We start from the raw sequence: 23,259 nt of genomic DNA, 5'->3' as shown, positions 1-23,259 counted from the left end.
TTATGTTATTTTATTTTATTCTTCCCCGAAATTTCTCCTGTGGTCGAGAGCGGCGGCCCAACATGGTTTGCATTTTTATTTCAAGTGTTTTTCGAATTTTATAAAGAAAAAAAGAGAAAACAATAAAATCATGTTTCTTGTTTTTACTTATTTTCTCTTTTCAATGTTCTTGAGTTTGAGTTATGGGCAAGGAAAAAATCTGTCATAAAGTTAAAGTAGACAATCACAAATTTTCAAAACCAATAAGTTAAGTTATTGATATAGATGTATATATGTTATATAATATAAAACTATAAAATCAATCATAATTTTTTTTTTGTGTTTATAGTATTTCTTAGTCTGACAGGTTAAACATTAATCCGTCGTAAATTTGAGTTCTATTTAAAGATTTGTAATTAGTCAATAAATTATTATATGCACAAAGTGAAATTCAAACTCATGGATTAACAACTTGACTAATCCAACTTAGATTAAATCGATCATAATTTAGTAATTAAGAGTTTTTTTTGTAAGTAATTTTCATAGTCTGAATAAGTGAATATTATTGATTAAGTGAATGATAAGTGATTGGACCGTTAAAGAATCCAAGCTGATTTGACAATTTATCATCCAAATGAAAGATAAGAATCATATTCCAAATGAAAATTGACTTAATTGGTAGGAGTAGAAAAAAAATCATGAAGTTGGATTAATATTTGTAGGTCCCTTATTGGTTTGCATCCACTGGTTTATGTTTGTCTTCAATGTGGAGCAAGTTAATCCATTCACCTTCATTTCAATATAAATTCTTATGCGCCCACAATCAAAACCCAAATTTATTAGAACCACAAAAACTATAAAGGACATTAATTGATGTGATTATAGTGTAGTTAAAGAAAACTGATAATTTTAAATAAAAAGAATTGATTTCTCTCTCTCTGGATTTAATATGCTTCTTAATTATATTTGAGCCTTATATTTTTTTTATATAAATTATAAGTTTCACAAATCCAATAGTTGAATTTGAGATATTTTATTATATAGTTCAATTGTATAAAATTTCATAAACTTTGAAAGCGATTTTCTATTTCATCATACCACTTAATTTTGATTTATGATATAACCTTAAAAATGCAAGTAGATACTAACTACTAAATTTGATATTTGAATTTCCTGAAATTTCTATAAAAAGAAATTATCTTGAAAATTTATTAAACTAGTTTTTTTTCCTTATTGGATGTGAATTTTTTTTGGAATTAAACTTGATTAATTCTACCTATACAATTTTTGGCCAAACTAGTGTAATAATGTATAAAGTCTTATGGTTTTGTAAGGCAATATTAGACCCATTGGGCCAAACCAAATATCATGGATCATATGGGAGGATATAGGTGCAATGTTAATGTTAATGTTAAATCACTTTGGTAGAATGGGTATAACTTATTTCACCAAAATCAACTTGCGTTGGTCGAGTAGTCAGCTCACTCGTTCGCTTAAACAAATGTCGGGGGTTCGAATCTCGCCTTGTGCATGCAGCAACCCATTGGTCAGCGGCAGACCCTTAAATGGAGCTCAGATTCGCGACGGATTAGTCCTTGACCTGTCGGGTTGGAGGATACCGTGAGAAACAAAAAAAAAAAACTTATTTCACCAAAATAACCAACTTGCGTTAATCTAGTAAACAGTTCACTAGTCTGTTTAAATAAGTATTCAGGATTCGAATTTTGCTATGCACATATAATAATTTGTTGACAATTGACAAACTTTTAATTGAAATTCAAATATGCAATGGATTAGTTATTGCCTCTCAAACTGAGAATACCATGAGAAAAAATATATATCACCAAAATATGAATGGATTTTTAACCAACCAAGACACTAACACATTAACAGATTATGATGCTTCTTCTATAACCATACCTTCAATTAGGAGTAAAAACTATTTTTGCTTATTTTGTTTTATAATAGGCAATGCAATAACCTATATGAATCTTGACAAAAATCTCAGCTGGATTGGCATGATTAGATCATACCCATTTTGTCTTGGTTCAACTTTATGTTCGATCATGTTTAGATAATGTCTCTGCTATAACATTTTCTTTTAATTTTACAATACGTAACTTGAAATTACAACGTGCTTTCAATATAAAATTGATTACTTTATTACTTATGGACATGGTATAAACCACTTTCATATATTAGTTCATTGAATTCTTTAATCTACCTCCAATCAAATTAGTCTACTACTACAAATAAAAAAAATCTGTTGATATCCAAATTTCACTTTTTTTTTTTTTACAAATAATATCCATAAGTATAATTGAAGGAAGTTAAGGGGAATAAAATAAATGAATCTTTAAAAAAAAAAATTACTCAGCCTTTTTTTTTTATATAAAAAATGAATGTGCTTATTAATGTACTTGTACAAATAAAACTCCTTTATTATTATTATTATTATTATTATTATTATTATTATTATTATTATTATTATTATTATTATTATTATTCACGAGATTATAGCTTGACCTCACTTAAAAAGCTTTATTGTCAAAGTGTCAAACTACTCAAACCGGTAAATTGTTAACAACTTAACATACCATAAATTAATCTAAAATATAATATGTGATTTTTATTTTTACTTTTTGGTCTTGAAACATAATATGTGATTGATTCATCACTAGAAGGCATTGGGGGTCCAATAATGTTATTGATGTTCAATCATGGATTGATGCCATGCCAAGTTTACCTTGCATAATGGCATTGTTGGACCATCTCATGGATCAATTAAAAATTGGTATATATTATTTGAGTTGAAAAGTTAGTGCCAAATGCAATTTTTTAAGATAGCTTGAACCTAAGAAGAAGCACAGATAGTGTATTTGTTTGTTGGACATATTTTAAATACGATATTTATCGATATTTGTTTGATACGCGTGTTTGTTGTGTCTAATTGTATCTTAATAAAAAATAAAAATTTTTCTTTAAACACATCTAAATACCATCTCGTATCAGTGTGTTCGGTCTTATTTTTAACATATATTTTTGAAATGAGTTTATAAATAATATATATTATTATCTATTAAAATAAAAAATATTTTAAATATTTTTAATAACTAAAAAAATATTAAAATATCATTATAATTTATCTAAAAAATATTTTATATTTTATATATATTGTGTTTCCGTGTCTTATAACATTTTAAAATTTGTGTATGCGTATTCTCTGTATCATATCGTATTTCATGTTTGTGTCAGTATCCGTACATAATAGGGTTGAATAGAATTAATAGGATAATTGATTGATGCATGTAATTTAGTGAAGGACCACACCAAAACAAGTTGCTTATAAAGTTTAGCTTAGATGCACTAAAAGACATGTAGAATGCACCCTTTCAACTGAAGTAACTATAATGACCCTTTTGGTCCTTTTCAGAGATTTAAAGCTGTGAGATTCCTTAATGCAATTTTTTTAGCACAACTTACCCTAATTAATGTAGCTTTTAGCTATAGAACTCTAGATTATACTATTGCCTATATATGTATGTGAAACTTGACTAAAATTAAAAGATACATATTAATACTTATAGAGAAGGAAAAAGGATAGAGTAATAGCTGTTAGGCTTAGGGCATAGTTAATAATTAATAATGTTAAGGAGATAAAAAATAATCAGTTTAAATAAATCAAATTTATTTTATTTAATATTTATTTAAAATAAAATACATTAAATAAAATTAAAAATGATAAATTTTAATAATTTATAACTAATATTTTTTTATTATTAAACATTTTCGATGAACAATATACTGGCTAGGATTAGGACATAATTCCTCATGTGCAAAAGTTTTATCACCTTAATATGTATTTAGTTTATCCGAAAGGTTAGAGACCAACATTTTTAATGTAAAAAATAAAGAGTTGAATAGTGTTGATTCAAAGTAAAATAACAAAAAAATATATTCATTACCTAACTTTTTTTTTAATTTAATTTGTACAATAATAATAACAATCTATAAAACACTACTATTGACCAAAAAACAATTATAATTAATTAATATATAACAAAGATATGAGAAAATTTTGATGTATAAATTCTTTTTTTTTAAATATTCTTTATCAATCATTATATATAATTTATAAAAAAGATTTACTATTTCTATGACTTAAACTCAAGATTTCTTCCATAAATTATAATTAAAGTATTTATTATTTTGACTAATTTAATATTTACCATAAATTTAAATATTTTAATTTGTTGTAAAAAATTAAACCAACGCAAAAGAAATTATCAACACACATGAAATTTTCATCATGAAGCAAAATGTTATGCCGACACCACAGTAAACAATCAATAACTGTTGCTACTTTATTTTCTGTTGTTTTAGGTTTTAGCCACATGTTAACACAATAACATGCACATACAAAAGAAAATTATTCTTGTCAATAAATTGGGGGTCTTTTTCATTATCATATGCATTGGGTCCCATTTTGTGTGACAACAATGATAAATAATTAAATATTATGTTCAACACTAAATGGATTTCAGGTATTAGACAAATCAAAAGCATTTTTTGTCTTGCACCTATATGTAATACCATCAACAAACAAATTGGGCGAGGAATTAAAGCTAACTCCACTTTTCATTTTCTTTTTCTCTCTTCCAACAATAATGAATGAGTGAAGAATAAATGATAATATAATAAAAGATAATGTTACATGCTCGGTAAATATTATTATTTTTTTGTTAATATTTGATCAATAATAATATATATTTAATTTATATTTATATTTATCAAAATTTTATACATAAATAATACAATTATTTACATTAATATTTTTACAAAATTTATATATATAAATTAATAAAATTTATTTGTTAAAAATAATTTAATATTTATACTGATTAAATAATAATTAAAAATATTAAAAATGACTAATTTTTAAGAATTTTTCTGTAACAAAAGTCATTTTCATTTTTTTTCTGGTGTTTTTTGAAAAAATTGATATTTATACTATTTTTATATATTTTAACGTGTCTTTTTGAACAATTTAAAAATACTTATTTATTTTATTATTTTTATACTCATTTTTTACATTTTTAAAAGAAAAGCATGGTATAAATAATACGTGAAGGAAAAATATTCACGGCAACAAGAACTAGTAGAGGGTCCAAATTAAACTAGATAATGTTGACAACTTTTTTTTTTTTTTTTTTTTTGTCATTGCTGCTAAAAGTTATTTAGTTATTATTAAGATTTTGATTAATTAATTTTGAAAATTTGTAGTTGTATTTTTAACACCAAGTCTTAAGATTTGTAGAGCTTTGTGACGACGACCAATAAAAAATACTTGTCTGTCATTTTATCCCCCTTCAGAATTTGGTAAAAAGTTGAATATACCAATTTTCTTTTATTTATTATTATTACATGCATGGAATATACCGATTATGGACAAACGACAACCCATCATTCAAATAACATCTGATTAATGCATTATTATATGTGTAGTAACATGCATGTAATATAAAGTGATAGATAGATCTAATAAGTATTTTATAATATACATTATGCACATTACTAAAGAACATCACACATATTTCTTTTTTTACAACTACCACAAATTCTATCATATATTATATTTACAAAAAAATCATTTATATGTAGATTTTGTTTGATTAATTTATAGATATATATTTTTTTTTATTTTTCACTCTTTATTTATCTTCCATCTTTTATCTCATCCATTCTCTTGATTGGATGTCTTTTTTTCACATGTTTAAACCATTTGAAATGTAATTTTACCATCTTTTTTACAATAGATGCTACTCCAACTCTCTCTTATATCTTCGTTCCTTATTCTATCCAATTGCGTATGACCATTCATCCATTTCAACATCTTCATCTCTGCCACACTTAAACTTATATTCGTACTCTCTTTTGGTCGCCCAACACTCTATACCATAAAGTATAGCCGATCTGATAACAGTGCGATAGAATTTATCTTTAAGTTTTAAAGGCACTTTTTTGTCACATATAAAACCAATCACATTCCGCCATTTTGATCAATCTGTTTGGATCTTATGATTTACATCTTGTTCAATCTCTCCATTATCTTGTATGATACACCCAAGATATTTAAAACTTTTAACTTTTCGTAAGATGTTTTCTCTAATATTCACCTCTATATTAGGATTTTTCCTTTGGCGACTGAACTTACATTCCGTATATTCCGTCAGACCATACACTTCTAGAACTTCTCTCTACAAATCCACCTTCTTATATTATTTAGGTATTTCCTTGACTCTCTCATAAAGACGATGTCATCGGCAAAAAACATGCACCATGACACAGGCTCTTGGATATGCTCTGTGAGTACTTCCAAGACTAATGTGAAAATGTATAGATTTAAGGATGATCTTTGGTGTAATCCTATAACAATAGAAAATTCTTCTATCACACCACCTTGAGTCTTCACTCTAGTTGTAACTCCATCATACATATCTTTAATTATAGGAATATATGCGATCCTCACTATCTTCTTTTCCAAAACCTTCCATAAGACCTCCTATGACACTCTATCCAATGTTTTTTCCAAATCAATAAACACTATATGTAAATTCCTTTTATTACTACGATACTTTTCCATCATCCTTCTTAATAGGTATGTAGTTTCAGAGCCTTCAATGGTGAATCTACCTGGTATAAAACCAAATTGGTTTTCTGTTACTTGTGTCTCTTGTCTCAACCTCCGTTCTATCATCCTTTCCCATAACTTCATGGTATGGCTCATGAGCTTGATCTCTCTATAGTTTTCGCAACTCTGTATGTCCCCCTTATTCTTGTAGATAGGTACCAAGGTGTTCTTTCTCCACTCATGTGACATCTTCTTTGACTTTAAAATCTCGTTAAAAGTTTGGTTAACTAACTGATGTCTTTCTCTCCAAAGCCCTTCCAAACTTCAATTGGAATATTATCGGGTCTTACTGTCCTGCTATTTTTCGTCCGCTTCAGAGCCTTTTTTATTTTGAAGTATCGAATCCTTCGATAGTAGTTAAAGTTTTGATCTTCTTTTCTTGTTTATAACCGACCAAGACTCAAAAGAGTCTTCTGTCATTCATTAAATAACTGGTAAAAATAACTCTTTCACCTTTTATTGATATTCTCATCTTAAGTCAAAACATGTCTAGAACTAAAAACTAATTTGACATCAACAAATTATAAATTACAATATATATATATATATATATATATATATATATATATATATATATATATATTATTTTTTAATGTAATATCCAAGGTAAATAACAGCACTTAGAGTTTAATTTTAAAATACTAATAATACAAATAGTGCATACAAAATACAATTATTTAATTATATTAAATTGATCTGTTTAAATAATTGTTTAAATAATAACTTTAAAAAATAATTTTTTTATTTAACAATATACGATTATATATTTATGTAATTTTTTTTATGCCCTGAAACTAAATTAAAGTAACAGCACTTATATAAAGCATAGTTTGTGAGTTACGTTAGGTGCATATAAAAAGATCACATGATACCGTATTCATTATTTCCAATAGAGGATTATTAAGATCGCCTGATTCAATTACACGGCAAGTTTTTCTTTATAATGATCCCCCTTTTTTTTTAATCTAATTTTGATACACTATCTCTATATATATATATTCATTTACATAACATCACATCAATAAAAATAAGAGAAAATTTTCACATACAAGTATTTTTTTATACAAGTCTTTACAAGTCATATATATTAACACGCTTCAAACTGTTTTCACTACACCTCCTTCTTTTTGCTACACGTTCTTCTTCCTCTTCCTCTTCTTCTTTTCTTTCGTTTCTTACCTTTTCTTTCTCCTTCTTCAACCGTTACTGCACGTTTTCACTGCACATTCTTCTTCTTCTTGCTGCACGTTTTTCTTCCTCTTCTTCTTCTTTTCTTTCGTTGCTTGCCTTCTCTTTCTTCTTCTTCATTTACGTACTTTTTTCTCTGTTTTTCCCTTTCTGAATAATTTTGATCCTTTTCAAAATTTCAATATCTTAACTTTTAATCTAGCCCACCTGTGTCTTTTTATTTCTTAATATAAAGTTTCAAGTTGCCATATCTTCATCCAACTTCGTTCCAACACCTATATATATTTGATTGAAGCATAAGTTTGATCTTTTTCTTTTGTCAATTTCTTTACTCAATTCAGAAACTTTAGGAAATTAGCAAAGTAATTCATATAATATACCGTTATTTTTGTATATATGTATATGTTACTTCATTTTCATTATTAAATCTCTTAAAAACTCATAAAATTCAGCTGAACTAAGGAGGGTAGAAAAATTGTGATTTTACATAAAATAAGTATATGAAATCGTAATGAAATTTAGTTTATAAAATTGTCTTATTTAATACAATTTTTTTTTGAATAATTAACTTATTCAAAATCTGCCAATAAGTTATAACTCAAATGACATAGTCTCCCCATACTCATCTAAGAGGTCGTGGGTTCGAGTTTTCCTATCTTTGTTAAAAAAAAAAAAACTTATTCAAAATCTTAATATCAAATTATTTTAATTAAATTGATATTTCAACTACTAGATGAAAAAATATTGCATATAGCAATGTCACAATTAAATCACTTGATTAATACTAGTAGCTTGTTAAAAGTTTTACTTTCATAATAAATTCATCAAACACAAATTAATTCATCATTAGATCAATAGAATTTCAATAAGTTTCTATTTTTTTTAAGTATCAATTTACTTCAGTCTCAGGAATAATATCCGAACTTAATTAATCTAAATATTGCTAATAATTTTAAATTTGATACTAGCATTGATACAATCAAACAAGTGACACATCAAAAGAAACAAGAGAATAATATTCATCAATCATCTACAATTCTACATGAATCAGAATTTCAGAGTCAACCCAGTAATTATGAACCTTTTGACACACAACAAACCCAACTACTCTCAGCTGTAAGTGGGTGAAATGGGTTGACTGTTGAGTGGCAATTTAGTAATAATCACAGTAAATTAAGGGGATTTGCTTTAGCAACTTTCTTAGGGGAATTTTTTTTTTTGTGTGACTAAAAATTATTTACTACGTCACAAAGTGATCTTAGCTACTAAATTCTAAAAAGGAAAAGAAAGAGAAAAAGAAACAAATTAGTAGGTATCATCATTCTTTAATTGCTAATGTTATTTTATTATTGTATTTTTTAAAAATTTCAAAATGTTTTTTATCATTATAAAAAAAATAAAAAAGAGAATGAAAGATAGAGTGATAATATTAAATTTAAAAGTAATGATATTACTTTTTAAAAAATTGTATAAATTGTGTAAATGTATTAAAAAAAAGGATTTTCTGTATGAACAAAATAAGAATTTCTCTGTCATTGAGTTTACATGTTGCTGGGCCACCACACAAAAAATCCTAGCTGGAACTATAAATAATACACAATATCAGACGAATTAAATCTTATTGTTGATACAAAAAAACCAACATTTTTTCCACAATTTAGTGAATTTACTATTATTTTACATATTTAATTGAAATGTAAATTCTCTAATGACATGAATATAAATTAAAATTCAAAAATTTCTCCTAAGACATATTTAACATGAAACACCATGTCTAGTCATACAATATTTAATTTGGTATTCACATTTTATTCAAGTGTAAAAAATACATATGAGCTATTTTGATATTCAACAATAATATACACAATTTAAACAAATTTAACCAAGTTGAGTTGATTTAATAGTTAATTAATTAGTACGCTTAAGTAAGTATTGGAGTTAAATTTTACACTATGCAGACGGTAAACAAACTTACAGATTAATCTTTAAGGCCAATTTTATGATATTTATGAGTTGGTATCTAAATTTTGCCTAACTTATCTTTTGTAGTAAATTTTGATTTTTTAAAAATTATTTATTGTTATATTTTTTAAATTAAATATTATTTTTTGAGGAGTGCTAGGAGGACAGCAACTTTTGTGATTTGTAGCTATCAAATAGCATCAATGATGATTTTAATAGTGTGAAATTAGTGTGAGATTTTATTCAATGGCTCACTTTTCTTATATGCTGTCCAGAATTTAATAAAGTTACTGGTCCCTAGACTTTTCTTTATTTTTTTAATTTTTTTAGTAAATAAACACCACCTTTTAGATTAGGGGTGTTCAAATCCAAACAGATCCAAATTAAACCGCTCATCCAATCCGATCCAAATAGAAAACCGATTAAAATCGCACTAATTCGGATTTAATTGGATTTTATTTTTTGCAAACTGCTGTATTGGATTGGATTTCGGGTCTACTTTTCATAACCGATCCAATCCAATCCAAACCGCACAATGTGCTATAATATTATTATTTTATTATTATATTTACAATTATACTTATAACATGTTCAATTTGTTATACATTTTTTTATTATTCATGAATTATTATTATTTAATAAATATTTTATGTTCAAAATGTTATTTATTTATTTATTTTAACTAACCTATAATTTTATTTCTATTGTTAAAACTTGTTATATCATTGTTGATTATTTAAAATTTGATATTGAGACTTGTTATATGTATTTAATTTTTTTATCTAAAAAATCACAAATTCAAACCGATCCAAACCGCTTGTAATTGGATTGGATTTCCAAAAAAATTTCATCCAATCCAAACCACACCGCACATAAATTAAACGTTCGAATCGGATGACTTTTTCTCTTGAAACCGAACCAAATCGCACTGCGAACACCCTATTTTAGACACTATAGCATTTGCAAAATTGTCGTAAATAATCACCGCATTAAATGCAGAATGAAAGGGAAGTGAGAAAATAAGCATAATCAGCAGAACAGAGAAGCATAACAAGCTCTGCATACAGCACAGTGAGTGAGTGAGTGAATCACACTGCAAAACGACACCGAACCGAAACTCTTGAGTGAGTGAGTGAGTGAGAAACAATAAACAACAAAAAGAAAACTACTGAGCTCTGAGAAAACCACTCTTTGTGTTGTTTTTTTCTTTGGCGCATTACAACAAACACTTTCCGCTCCCTTCGCTCAAACCATTACCAATGTCTTCCATTACCTGAATCTCAATGCTCACTTTAAACGTCTTTTTTCTTCTGCCATGTAAGCTCTTTTTTTTTTTGGTCTTAACTTATTTGAGCAAAAAGTTATTGGTTTTGTTATGTGTTGTTTGCATCAATCAATCTTTCAAGTTCACATTTTCTTAATCCACAACATAAGCTAGCTACAAGCTACCCTTCTCTGTCTCTTTACTTCTTAGTTTTATTTATAATATTCATAATTTTTGTGCTTTTGGGAAAAAAAAATAAATGAATTTAGTTTGGTTTGGTTTGGTTTCAGCTCAAGATTTGGAATAGGATGGTGCTGATTTTTTTTTTTAATTTTTTAATCCACTGAGAAACGTGTTTTTTTTTTTTTTTTGACTGAAAAAGAAAAGGGAAAAGCTTTATGTTGAAAAAGTGAGTCAAGAAGCTTCAATGACACTCTCTGAAGAATGATAATTTTGTTGGTTTCGGTTTTCATTTGGAATTTTGTGTTTCTGCAGTGTCTCTGCATCAAGATCTTCGAAGGCAATGCTGTCTCTGACAACATTTCTCAGGGGAGGCCTTGATCCTGCTTGAGATTTTGAGAGTGTTCATCATTATACCATTTCCAAATCATAGACTTAGATGCAAATGTTACTTGCATAATCAAAGGTGAAATTTATCAGCTATAGTATCTAAGATCTGCTGTGATTATGTTGTGGTGAATATTTAACAACCAAACTTTCTCCATCTAGGTGAATTGAGCTAAATGGATCATACGACATTACACTACGTCAATTGATCCATCCCGCCGACCCCACTTAGTTGAACAAGGTTCAGTTGTTGGATCATAGAATATTGTTAATTTTATGCTTTCTGTGTTCTAATGAGAAAAAAATTATCTGATGGAGTTGAGTATGTTTACAAATGAACATTTTTTTAAGTAAAAAAGGGGTTATTTTTCCCCTTTTAGAAAGAAAGATATCTAGGAAGGACTAAAACCATGTTTCAAGTTGTTAGCTAATCTGGATGGATTTTCCTTAGGTTGATTTGCTGAGATCATGGCATCTTCATGGGAACATTTTGGGGAGGTTGCAAATGTAGCCCAGCTGACGGGTATAGATGCTGTGAGGTTGATTGGTATGATTGTGAAAGCTGCGAGCACGGCACGGATGCACAAGAAGAACTGTAGGCAGTTTGCACAGCATATAAAGTTGATTGGGAACTTGTTGGAGCAGCTCAAGATCTCAGAGCTTAAGAGGTACCCAGAGACCCGGGAGCCTCTAGAACAGCTAGAGGATGCTCTCAGAAGATCTTACATTCTGGTTAATAGTTGTCAGGACCGCAGCTATCTTTACTTACTGGCCATGGGATGGAACATTGTCTATCAATTCAGGAAGGCTCAGAATGAAATCGACAGATTGTTACGCCTCGTTCCTCTCATTACTCTGGTTGACAATGCTCGAGTCAGGGTAACTTTTACACCTTTGTTTTGCTCAATTGTCAGTTATCAGTTATCTCTTATTGTAAATGGTGCTTTGAGTCTCTTGCTTTTGTTATTGGAATTATACTAAACATCAGTGTTGTTTTCACTGCTCATCTTTTCTAGTTTGCCATTAATTTAATACTACTTCTATGTACTATTCCTCGGGTTACAATTTAGACAAGTCCTTTGGCACAAAATTCATAAAACAGGAACTCAACTTTTGAATGATTTACTACATTGTGTGTATGATTCTATCTAGACGTCAATAGTCCAAGCTGTAATTTGTTGATCATTTAATCAAAATTACCATTGTTTTCCTCGTGTATGTGACTTATGAGTTTGTGTGAAGTTGTTGCACAAGTTGCATTATTTTTCTTATGCCTCAACCTGGATTTTCAAATTTCCATTATCTGTCACGACTTCGATCTGCTTCAGATTAACATCTATCTTTATTAGTTTAGTCCGAGTAACCTTAATAGGTTGAGAATCTCCATGCTTCTTTTGAATATTCAGGAGAGACTTGAAGTTATTGAGAAGGATCAACGTGAGTACACGTTGGATGATGACTGCCAAAAGTTGCAGACTGTTATTTTAAAGCCTGAGCCGGACAAAGAAGACTCTGTGGTGCTGAAAAAAACTCTATCCTGTTCGTACCCCAACGTACCTTTCTCAGAAGCACTTAAAAAAGAAAACGAAAAGCTTCAACTTGAACTACAATATTCACAGGCAATTATGGATATACATCAGTGTGAATTCATTCAACGGTTGTTAGATATCACAGAAGTTGCAGCTTATTCACCTGAAAAAGCTCATAAGAAAGTAGAGTATAGTAACTACAGCTACTCTGATGCTGGTGGTGGTGGCAAAAGTCATTCATCTGCCGAAAAAGAAAAGCCTTATAAAAAAAGTGATACTTTTCCAGCATCAAGGTAATATATATTCCTCCTCCTCAGCTTCAATTAGTTTCTTTATCCATTCAAGTTGCCAACTTGACTAAAATTTGAAATATTTCTTGGAAATTTGCCTTAGCTATAAACCAGGAAAGCTTGCACTACACTAAAGCTCTTGCCCGTCCATCTCTTTGTGGTGTTGTCATGTATTATTTTAACCTTTTGGCTTGTTAATTGTATTGAATCAAGTTCGATTCTCTTGCGCCTTCCCCCAAACAGGTCACCAGCTCCAGAAAAGGATCTGCCATCGACTGGAGGTTCATATCAGCAGGAAGACTGGCATACCGATTTACTTGCTTGCTGTTCTGAACCTTGTCTTTGTATGTTTTTTCCAGCTGATAATATATTTTCTTTAATTTAGTTGTGCCTATCGATCACATTTTTCTTTTAATACTAAAGCTGCAATTTTCGATGTAAATTATCCAATTTGTGGTGAGAACACTGCAAATATCTTGTACACAGTCTAGTTTAGCAGGTGATTGTATAGGTGTAGTTTCACTTGAGCATTTTAACTCTTTTCTTTCAATCAAGGGAAAGTTCAATATAGGGTATGATAAACATGGAAACAAAAAGAAAAAAGATTAATTAAGCTTTCTAGTCCTGGTGTATTTTTCATCACAAGTATATGATTTTCTTGCAGGTATAAAGACATGTTTCTTTCCTTGCGGAACACTTTCGAAGATTGCTACTGTTGCAACCAACAGGCCAATATGTACGTTAGTTATCTATGCTGTGTTAGCATTAAAATGATGAATCTATATCCGAATACTGTAAATTACTTTAGATGAGGATGGGTTGCTATAATATTTTGTGGTTTTTCAGCTTCTGCAGAAGCATGCAATGACTTATTGGCATATTCATTGATCTTGTCTTGCTGTTGCTATACTTGCTGCATAAGGAGGAAGCTTAGGAAGTTGTTCAACATCACGGTAATAATGTGTCCTTCTTTCGGCATAAATATGAACTCATGTCCCCCTTTTTTTGTCGTGTCTTGCATCTAGACGTATTCATTTTTAGTTTTCCTTTTTACATGGAAAGTTGTAACAATCTGGTTTATTTCTGCGTTGATCCTGATTGTGCAATTCACAAATCAAGCTAAAGCATATAACTTCTTTTTTGTGAAAGTTATTCTTTGGAATTTAGTATTACATAAACTCTTAAGCATTTTTAGCATCTGCATATGTTTCATTAGTCACTGACATTCTATTCATTGCAGGGTGGCTATGTTGATGATTTTCTTTCTCATTTCATGTGTTGCTGCTGTGCTCTTGTGCAAGAATGGAGAGAAGTTGAAATCCGCGGGTATTATGGTATGTCTTGCAGCATTCAGTTTGCTTAACTTCTAAGGAATTTGATACACTCCAAATCTGATAGCCCCATTAGCATGGATTATTAGGGATTAAATAGTTACTTAAGGGATTAAGAAATATCGAAAATCATATCAAGAATAATCTGAATAATGTAGCAAATTCAGTAGAATTCTCGAAGTACGATGAGTAGACTCGAACATATTCGTATGTCCTATTCACTTTGTCCTTCGAAATCTATAGATTTCTACTCTTAGATTCTTTCTTTCCTATCGTCGCGCAAATCTAGTACATCAAGGTGTCGAGTATACAATATCCAGCCACATTAATCCAAGAATGCAGCACCAAATTTGCAAAACAACCTATAGCATTTTTTTTGTTGATTCTTTTGAGCATAAAATTATGGGTGATTGTTCTGTTCTCAAAATACATGTGACATGCAAAACTGTTTTGTAGGTTCTTCTGAGAAGATCAAAACAATCCCTCCACCTTTACAATACATGGAATCTTGAGTGAAGAAAGGGGTAAATCATTTGATTCTTTAGAGCTTGAATACCATTATTGAATAGAGGCAATTGGCCATTGGAACTAAACTACTGCATGTGAATTAATATTTCTGTATTTTGTACAGTAACTTTACATTATTGCTTATGGTGCTTGGTGCATCATAAACTCTTTTTTCTTACACCTGGTTTAATATAGTTTGAGTTCATTTTTTTTACATGTTTCATCATATGGTTTTTTATTTTATTTTATTTGTTTTATGAAATTTTGACTTTATTTTTATATTCGTTAGAAATATATTGAAAAAGAAAAAGAATTATATTCATTAGACTAAGAGTATTTGCATGGATAAGGACAATGATTAATTTTTTTTTTATGTGTTATAAATATGGCTTACATTCTTCATATACAAAATTAAAAGAATTTACAATTTTTTAAATTATAATAGTTTGGTTATAATTTTTTTATTGATGTGACAAATAGATGATTGTTGACGGTAATTCTCCTTAAATTTTAGCAGTAATAATTTTTTTATTAATAATTAATTGCATCATTACTCAAAAAAATAAAACCATTTTTTTCTAATATTTTCAAAGGAAGGTAGCTGTGATTTTGGCAATATAAAAGAAAAAAGTTTTCTTTTTGGTTCTACAATAGAGCTATCTAATGATTCAAATGTTAATAAATAAGAGATGGCTTAGTTAATACATGCATTTAAAAGTTTTCAGATAATTAAAAGGATTAATTATTCTGTCAGTTTTAATAGTTTTATTAAATTTTTAATTAAATTTTTATTATTGGGTAAAGTATATTTTTTGTTTTTGAAGTTTGATAAAAGTTTCAAAAATACTCTTAAGTTTTATTTTGTTTCAATTTTATTCCAAAAGTTTTCGATTTGCATCAAATATATTCCTGACGACTAATTTTTCATAAAATTTAAGACCAACTCAACAACAATTTTATAAGAACAACCCTCAACATAAGCAAATCAAGCATAATTTTCATGTATTATTATTAGATTGGTCTTAAAATTTTTGAAAATTTAGCCGTCAAGGGTATATTTGATACAAATTGAAAATTTCTGGACAAAATCAAAACAAAATAAAACTTAGGGGTATTTTTGAAACTTTTGCCAAACTTCAGAGACAAAAAATATACTTTACCGTTTATTATTTTTTTCGATCGAATCTTTATACCATGTTAGATTTTGTAATTAAATTAATGAAATATTATGTTAAACAAAACGATTATATTTTGTATAATTTAACAGAATATTCTATTAATTTCAATATTTTTATCACAGTAGAAATTTAGTAAAATTATAAAAACTAACAGAATAATTAAATCTAATTAAAATTTAGAATATTTGTCGTGAATCACAATTAACTCTATTGAAGGCCCTAGAAGAAGCATAATCTTAATAGACACCAAAATAGGTTTGAACTTTAAAAAGAGTGCGGTTATAGAGTTAAACCCCAAAATGGTTCCTGAGATTGGCGTCGTGCACTAAAATTGTCCTTGAAATGGCGTGGTGTACTAAAATTGTTCTTGAGATTCTAATTGCACCAATTACGTTCTTGAAATTGAAAAAAATGCACCATATTAGTCCCTGACCTATTTTCCATTAACGACATGATGACATGGTATGATGACGTGGATTGTAAGTGACACATGTCACTTCATGATTTAGCCATGTGTAATGGTATGATGATGTGGTGACCAATGACACGTGACATGCTGACGTGGATGGTTGTGCCACGTGTCACAATGTTATTTGGCCACGTGTCCGTTTGTGCCATGTGTCGCAACAGTATTCGTCCACGTGTCATCCATTATGTCATCGTTGTATATGCACCAAATTAGTCCCTCACTTTGCATTAAGTGACTCATTTTAGTCCCTGAAATTGAATGTCGTGCACCAAACTAGTCCCTTCACCAGTTTTTTCTCATTTTTTTCTATAAATTCAAAATTCTCAATATTTTTGACGTAGCTCCAACTTTTCTAGTTATCTCTACCATTTTGATGTTTAAATCACTAAGGACAGCATCTCCAAACATTGGCCTTAGCAGGTCAAAATTCCAATTCATGAGTTTGAGTGCTGCAATAAACAGAGAGTACTAGGGAGTACTCTCCTAGTACTCTCTATTTATTGGGTATTGTCTATTGTGTGATACTAATATAATTTTTTTTATTTAAAAAAAAATTAATTCAACTGAATTAATATTGATTATTCTTAAATACATGAACAAATCATTGGAAATTCTAGTTTGTCCTTCAATGAAAAGATAATTTTTTCTTCGTGAAGAGTATAATGGATTAAGGAATGGATTACATCATTTTTTCTTCATTTATTAAGTCTGTCATTTAGACGGGAAAGAACAAGTTCAATTGGTTGTAACACAAATGCTACTTGGTTATATTCTTCCTGTAGAAACTTTATCTGAGAATCCCACGGGAACAATATACGACAACAGCTCCTCCACTACCTGTAAATTTTGACGCAGCTCCAATTTTTCTATTTTGATGTTTAAATTACCAAGGGCAGCATCTCCAAACATTGGCCTTCGCAGGTCAAAATTCTGATTCATGAGTACTGCAAGTTTAGAGTGCTACAATAAACAGAGAGTACTCCTAGCACTTTTAGTACTCTCAGTTTATTGGATATTATATGACACAAGTATAACTTTTTTTTTATTTAAAAAAAAAATTAATTCAACTGAATTAATATTGATTATTCTTAAATATAGCAACAAATCATTGAAAATTCTAATTGGTCTTTTAATGAAAAGACATTTTTTCTTAGTGAAGAGCATAATGAATTACATCATTTATAAGGTTTTTAAGTCAGTGTCATTTAGACAGAAAGGAACAACTTCAATTGGTTGTAACAGAAATCCTGCTTGGTTACATTCTTCTTGTAGAAGCTTTACCTGTGAATCCCCATGAGGACAATATACGACAACAGCTCCTCCACTACCTGTAAATTTTGACGCAGCTCCAACTTTTCTAGCTACCTCTACCATTTTGATATTTAAATCACCAAGGGCAGCATCTCCAAACATTGACCTTCGCAGGTCAAAATTCCGATTCATTAGTGCTGCAAGTTTAGAGTAGTCCTTTTTTTCTAATGCCTTTCTTCCTTCTTTTGCTAAATTTGCAACTTCTTTCATTGATGATACAATGAACTCTTCACCATTAAGCCACCTCTGCCTTACTTGACTATGAACCTTTCCAGAATCACTAGGATTCTCAGCATAGATTAGATGCAGAGGTGGGAGGAGATTCACATCCAAAGGCTCATAAACTCCATGCCCCACTTTATCCATGTTTTCCTCGCTGAAATCCATGTAAACTAGACCCCCATAGACTTGTGCGACACGATCCTGAAGACCAGCAACTATGCCTAGCTCATTCTCTGCTGCCAGGACAAGGCCGGGCCTCACCTCAACCTTGATTAGATGACGGACATCATAGAAATCAAGAAGGCAGTTTAAGGCAGCACAGACAATCGCACTAGAACCTGAAAGTCCTGTCTGACGAGGTATATTAGTATCATAAGAGAGAGTGAAATTCTTCTCAATGAGAGTAATGGCATTCTCCTTGCAGTAATTGTGGAAAACCTTGCAAATTGCCATAAGCAACCGCACTCCACCGTAGTAACCTTCATTATTCAACCTATTCACCAATTGAGGAAGAGAGGTGAAGCGGACGAAATCGTGAACAGGATGCGGCTGAATTAAGAGGTCGTTGGAAGGGTGGAGGATGACGGTGGCGGAGAAGTTGGCGAGGCTGAAGGAGATTGTGTTGCCGTAATACACGTCGCTTGGGTTGCCGAGAAGCCCCGCGCGCGCGTAAGCCTTGTGCTTTATAACACCCTCGCCTTCCATGGCTATTTTCTCTTTTTTTTTCGATGCTAGTCTCTAACCGATCACTTTGGTAGAGAGACTGAGACAGAAGACTAAGACGGAGAGAGATTGAAATAAAATTCAGTATTTTATTTGGTGTAAAGTGGAAGATAGAAATTAAAACAAAGAATAAAATTTTAATTTAATTTATACAAAGGATAAAATTGGAATTAATTAATTAAAATGAAGGTATTTTGGGTATAAAATATTATTAAAGTTTCAGTCTCCATCTCTAAAAATTTTAGTCCCATGTGTCTTTACTTTTTGAAGATACTGAAATTTTGAGAATAGAAACAGAAATTTTAGTACCAATCTATAAACTAACAAACATAATACTAAGTCTCATCTCCCAATCTCTATCTCAGTACCTCAAAACAAATGCTACCTAATATTCATACGTTAATAGATAAGTTCCAATTCTCTGAATTTGAAAATAACTTAAAACTACCCATTGTTGAATTGAAAAAAAGGATAGTGGGAAATTGTGATTTATATTAAGATAGAGCAACATTATAAGTAGTATCAAGTATATATTTTCAAGTTTTGATATTAAAAGTAAATGATAAGTAAGAAATATAAACAAATTTATTTTTATATTAAAAAAAGAAAGTATATATGTGTTTCTTGAAGATAAAGTAATTTGATTTGACGTATAAAATTTGTTGTAATTTGAATTAGATTGATTTTATTTTATCTTTCAGTTCAATTCAAAATCCAATCTGAAGTTGCGACGATAATTAGATGGATTTATTTAACTTTTAGAAAAATAAAAAATTATAATTTTAATATTAAAAAAGACAAGTATTTTTAATTGATAAAATAAATAAATAAAACTTATTCCATATTCTGATATTAATAATAAAATGTTGATAAGATGATATAAAGTAAATAATAATTGATCCTGAAATATCACCCGATTTTCAAGTTGATTCTGAAATATTAAATTAATCAAAATCGTATTCGAAAGATTTAAATCTTTCGAAGACGATTTTGATTAATTTAATCTTTTAGAAATTAATTTGAAGATTAGATGATCTTTTAGAGATTAATTTGACTATTTACTCACATGATATATAATACATAATAAACATATTACAAATAAGGTGAAAATTCAGGTGCAATCGACTCCACGTGAAGTTAATAGCCAAGAGCCGTTAGATAAAAATTTAGTCAAATTAGTCAAATCATCTAACAGTTTTCAATTATCAACTTTATGAGTTTCCACCTACAAATAAAGTCTTAAATTTGATAAAGAAAATTTTAATCTTCTAAAAAATTAGATAAGATCCAATAAATCTTGAAATCATATAATTCATCAAATCTCATAAATCAAATTAAACCCTCAAAAATTACAATTTGAAAATAAAATCTTTGATTATTTCATTTCAAATCTAAAACTCTGATACCAACCCCACCAAATCCTCTTAGTAATCCTAATTCTAATCATAACAAAAACATTCATAACCAATAAAATACTGCCACGTGTCCATACGGAAAAATTATCATCACTCGTTCACTATAAATTGAGACTCACAAGCACCTTTCAACTCATCGTTTTCTAAAACGCTCTTTTCGTTCTCTTCAATTAGAAGAAAAAAGAAAGGGAAAAAGAACGAAATTAGGGTTAGGATTTTAGCCCTCTTTCTTCTTCCTGTACAACTAATTCAGCAAAGAATCTCTCTTTTCTTCTTCAATCGATAATAAATGGCGTCAACGAAGAAGATCACTTTGAAAAGTTCCGACGGCGAGGCGTTTGAGGTTGACGAGGCAGTGGCTCTCGAATCGCAGACGATCAAGCACATGATCGAAGACGATTGCGCTGACAGTGGAATTCCTCTTCCAAACGTCACCAGCAAGATCCTTGCGAAGGTGATTGAGTATTGCAAGAAGCACGTCGATGCTGCTGCTTCCGAGGAGAAGCCATCCGAGGAGGATCTCAAGATGTGGGATGCTGAATTCGTTAAGGTCGATCAGGCCACGCTCTTCGATCTAATTCTGGTGAGTTTTCAATTCTCGGCGTTCGCTCTTTGGAACTATTGGTCTTGAATTCTTGCGTTTGATTTCATAATTTGGGTATTAGGGTTTTGAATTTGGGATTTTTGTTAGGTGTTTAGTTACTTTTGATTTTGCTTTATTTATATGTTTGATTGTTCTGGGTTTTGAAACTTGGGAGCTGGGGTTTTTTCTTTGAGATTCGGGATTTTTGTAAATTTAGGTTTATCTGATTTGATGATTATTACGATTAACAATTTGGTATGTATTCTGTTAATTAGGGTTAGGTCTATAATTAAGCTGGGTTCCGAGTTAGTATTTAGTGACAAGTATCATATGGCTATTTCCTAATTGTTGTTAATTTGTTGAAATTGTCAATGGTGTTAGTAGTCTTTGCTGTAGTTTACGTTGACTAATTGAGATTATTGATTAATAATGATGATTATTGGGTTAACCTTGAATTGTGAAATTTTGGTTCTTTCAGGCTGCAAACTACTTGAACATCAAGAGCCTGTTGGACCTTACTTGCCAGACAGTGGCAGACATGATCAAGGGCAAGACTCCGGAGGAGATTCGCAAGACATTCAATATCAAGAACGACTTCACGCCGGAGGAGGAGGAGGAGGTCCGCCGCGAAAACCAGTGGGCGTTTGAATGATGATGATCTGCTGCTTCTCCTGCTGCATGCATAGCTTCTGAGATTGGGTGCCCTGTGGTTCCATTTATGCTATAGTTGCTAGTTTTACTTTGATGGTTTATCTTGTTTTCCCTATTTTTGTTATGTCAATGTTGGTGACTTGGTGACAAGACTTTCTCTTATTTGGATCTTGAAATTGTAAGTATTTGATTATGGTGGAGGAATGATTTGTTTCTGGGTACCATGTTTTAATGTTCAATTCTTTGCCAAGCTTTTTTCTTCTGAGAAAAGAATTACTTTCTTATTCGTGTTGCTTGCTTTGAATACATAACACCGAAAACTATCATTAACGGTTCCAATATAATCCAATTTTTAATAGGTATATAAAATGTTCACTTGTTTGAACCAACTTATGGATTTAGCTCCCTAGATTCCTTTAGTTACTTCAGCACTTAGCACCTGTACATAACCATTTTGACAAACTCAGACTTATAATATCATTCAATAATTATTGTATTTGTTTCTTCACATGCGAACACAGAATATATTATGCATCTGAAATTTCTCGAACTATCTTCTTTTGTTCACATTGTAAAGTAGACAAGTTTTAGTAAACCTAAACAAAATTCATAGACAGATTACAGATTAAAAAAACATTGGTAGGAGAAAAGAAAAACCAAAATATACTCAACATGATCTAATATAAGACACATTCAAGTTACTATTAACAGAAGTTGTTAAACTTCTTTAAAGTAATAAATACATTGAAACTTTAAGTTTTATAATTTTTGTATTGTCTCATTTCTAAATAGATATCTCTCTAGTTCCGAAGAAGATCCTTCAGAGACTTTTTCCTCTTGAACAACTCAAAGACCTGCTCTTTTCTATGAGACTATCATGCAGTGAGAGATCGAGAAGAGAAATTGAATCTGATATTTTGTATTATTGTTCTAAATTGTTAGTTGTGCAATTTGATAGTTCAGATATTATCTAATGGCAGTAGCTTGTGGATTCAGTAAACCAGATTTGGATGATTCTGTTTTGGCAGTTATAACATAATTTAATTTTCTGATTCTGTTAAAGCTAATACTACTCTCCACAAAATCAATCTAAAAGCTTATAAAATTTTGTTGAGGTTTATTTCAAAATGGAGTAAAGTATCATTTTTGTCCGAAGTTTGGGGTAAGTGCTATTTTGTGTCCGTAACGTTTAAATCATCTTATTTGTATTCCTAATGTTTATAAAAGTGATTCAATGTTATCCTGCTGTCAATTATACTAATAGATCAGATTATATTTTTCAATTATTCTCACTTGGATGTATTCATTCTCAATTAGGACTCACTTGGATATGTTCGATTTTAATATTGTACCCAAAATTTGTGTTCAGGTTCAATTATGTCCTTAAAAAAGTGAATTA

General features: G+C 29.8%; 3 protein-coding genes across 6 annotated transcripts; 2 read left to right on the top strand and 1 right to left on the bottom strand.

Moving 5' to 3' along the window:
* The first annotated feature begins 10,669 nt into the window (after positions 1-10,669).
* Positions 10,670-15,522, top strand: LOC112719626 (protein MID1-COMPLEMENTING ACTIVITY 1). 4 transcript variants are annotated; one of them, XM_025770264.3, is made up of 10 exons: positions 10,796-11,137; positions 11,580-11,730; positions 11,814-11,892; positions 12,103-12,530; positions 13,058-13,473; positions 13,714-13,814; positions 14,135-14,206; positions 14,317-14,423; positions 14,711-14,804; positions 15,258-15,522. In XM_025770264.3, exons 4-10 carry the CDS (start codon positions 12,120-12,122, stop codon positions 15,311-15,313), a joined length of 1,257 nt encoding a protein of 418 aa, XP_025626049.1. In that variant the 5' UTR covers positions 10,796-11,137; positions 11,580-11,730; positions 11,814-11,892; positions 12,103-12,119; the 3' UTR covers positions 15,314-15,522. The 4 variants fall into 4 exon arrangements, with proteins under 4 accessions (XP_025626048.1, XP_025626049.1, XP_025626050.1 ...); XM_072207831.1 differs by lacking the exon at positions 10,796-11,137 and adding an exon at positions 11,334-11,493; XM_025770263.3 differs by lacking the exon at positions 11,814-11,892 and having other exon boundaries at positions 10,670-11,137.
* A 2,612-nt stretch (positions 15,523-18,134) lies between these two features.
* On the bottom strand, positions 18,135-19,223 carry LOC112723889 (glucuronokinase 1-like). Its single transcript, XM_029290001.2, has one exon. The coding sequence runs from the start codon at positions 19,191-19,193 to the stop codon at positions 18,135-18,137; it is 1,059 nt and encodes a 352-aa protein (XP_029145834.1). The 5' UTR covers positions 19,194-19,223.
* A 1,522-nt stretch (positions 19,224-20,745) lies between these two features.
* LOC112719625 (SKP1-like protein 1B) lies at positions 20,746-22,110 on the top strand. The gene is made up of 2 exons (XM_025770262.3): positions 20,746-21,209; positions 21,688-22,110. Exons 1-2 carry the CDS (start codon positions 20,916-20,918, stop codon positions 21,859-21,861), a joined length of 468 nt encoding a protein of 155 aa, XP_025626047.1. The 5' UTR covers positions 20,746-20,915; the 3' UTR covers positions 21,862-22,110.
* Positions 22,111-23,259: the final 1,149 nt, after the last annotated feature.

Source organism: Arachis hypogaea, chromosome 11 (genome assembly GCF_003086295.3).
Source record: "Arachis hypogaea cultivar Tifrunner chromosome 11, arahy.Tifrunner.gnm2.J5K5, whole genome shotgun sequence".
NCBI lineage: Eukaryota > Viridiplantae > Streptophyta > Magnoliopsida > Fabales > Fabaceae > Arachis > Arachis hypogaea.
This window is presented reverse-complemented; position numbering and strand designations above follow the sequence as displayed.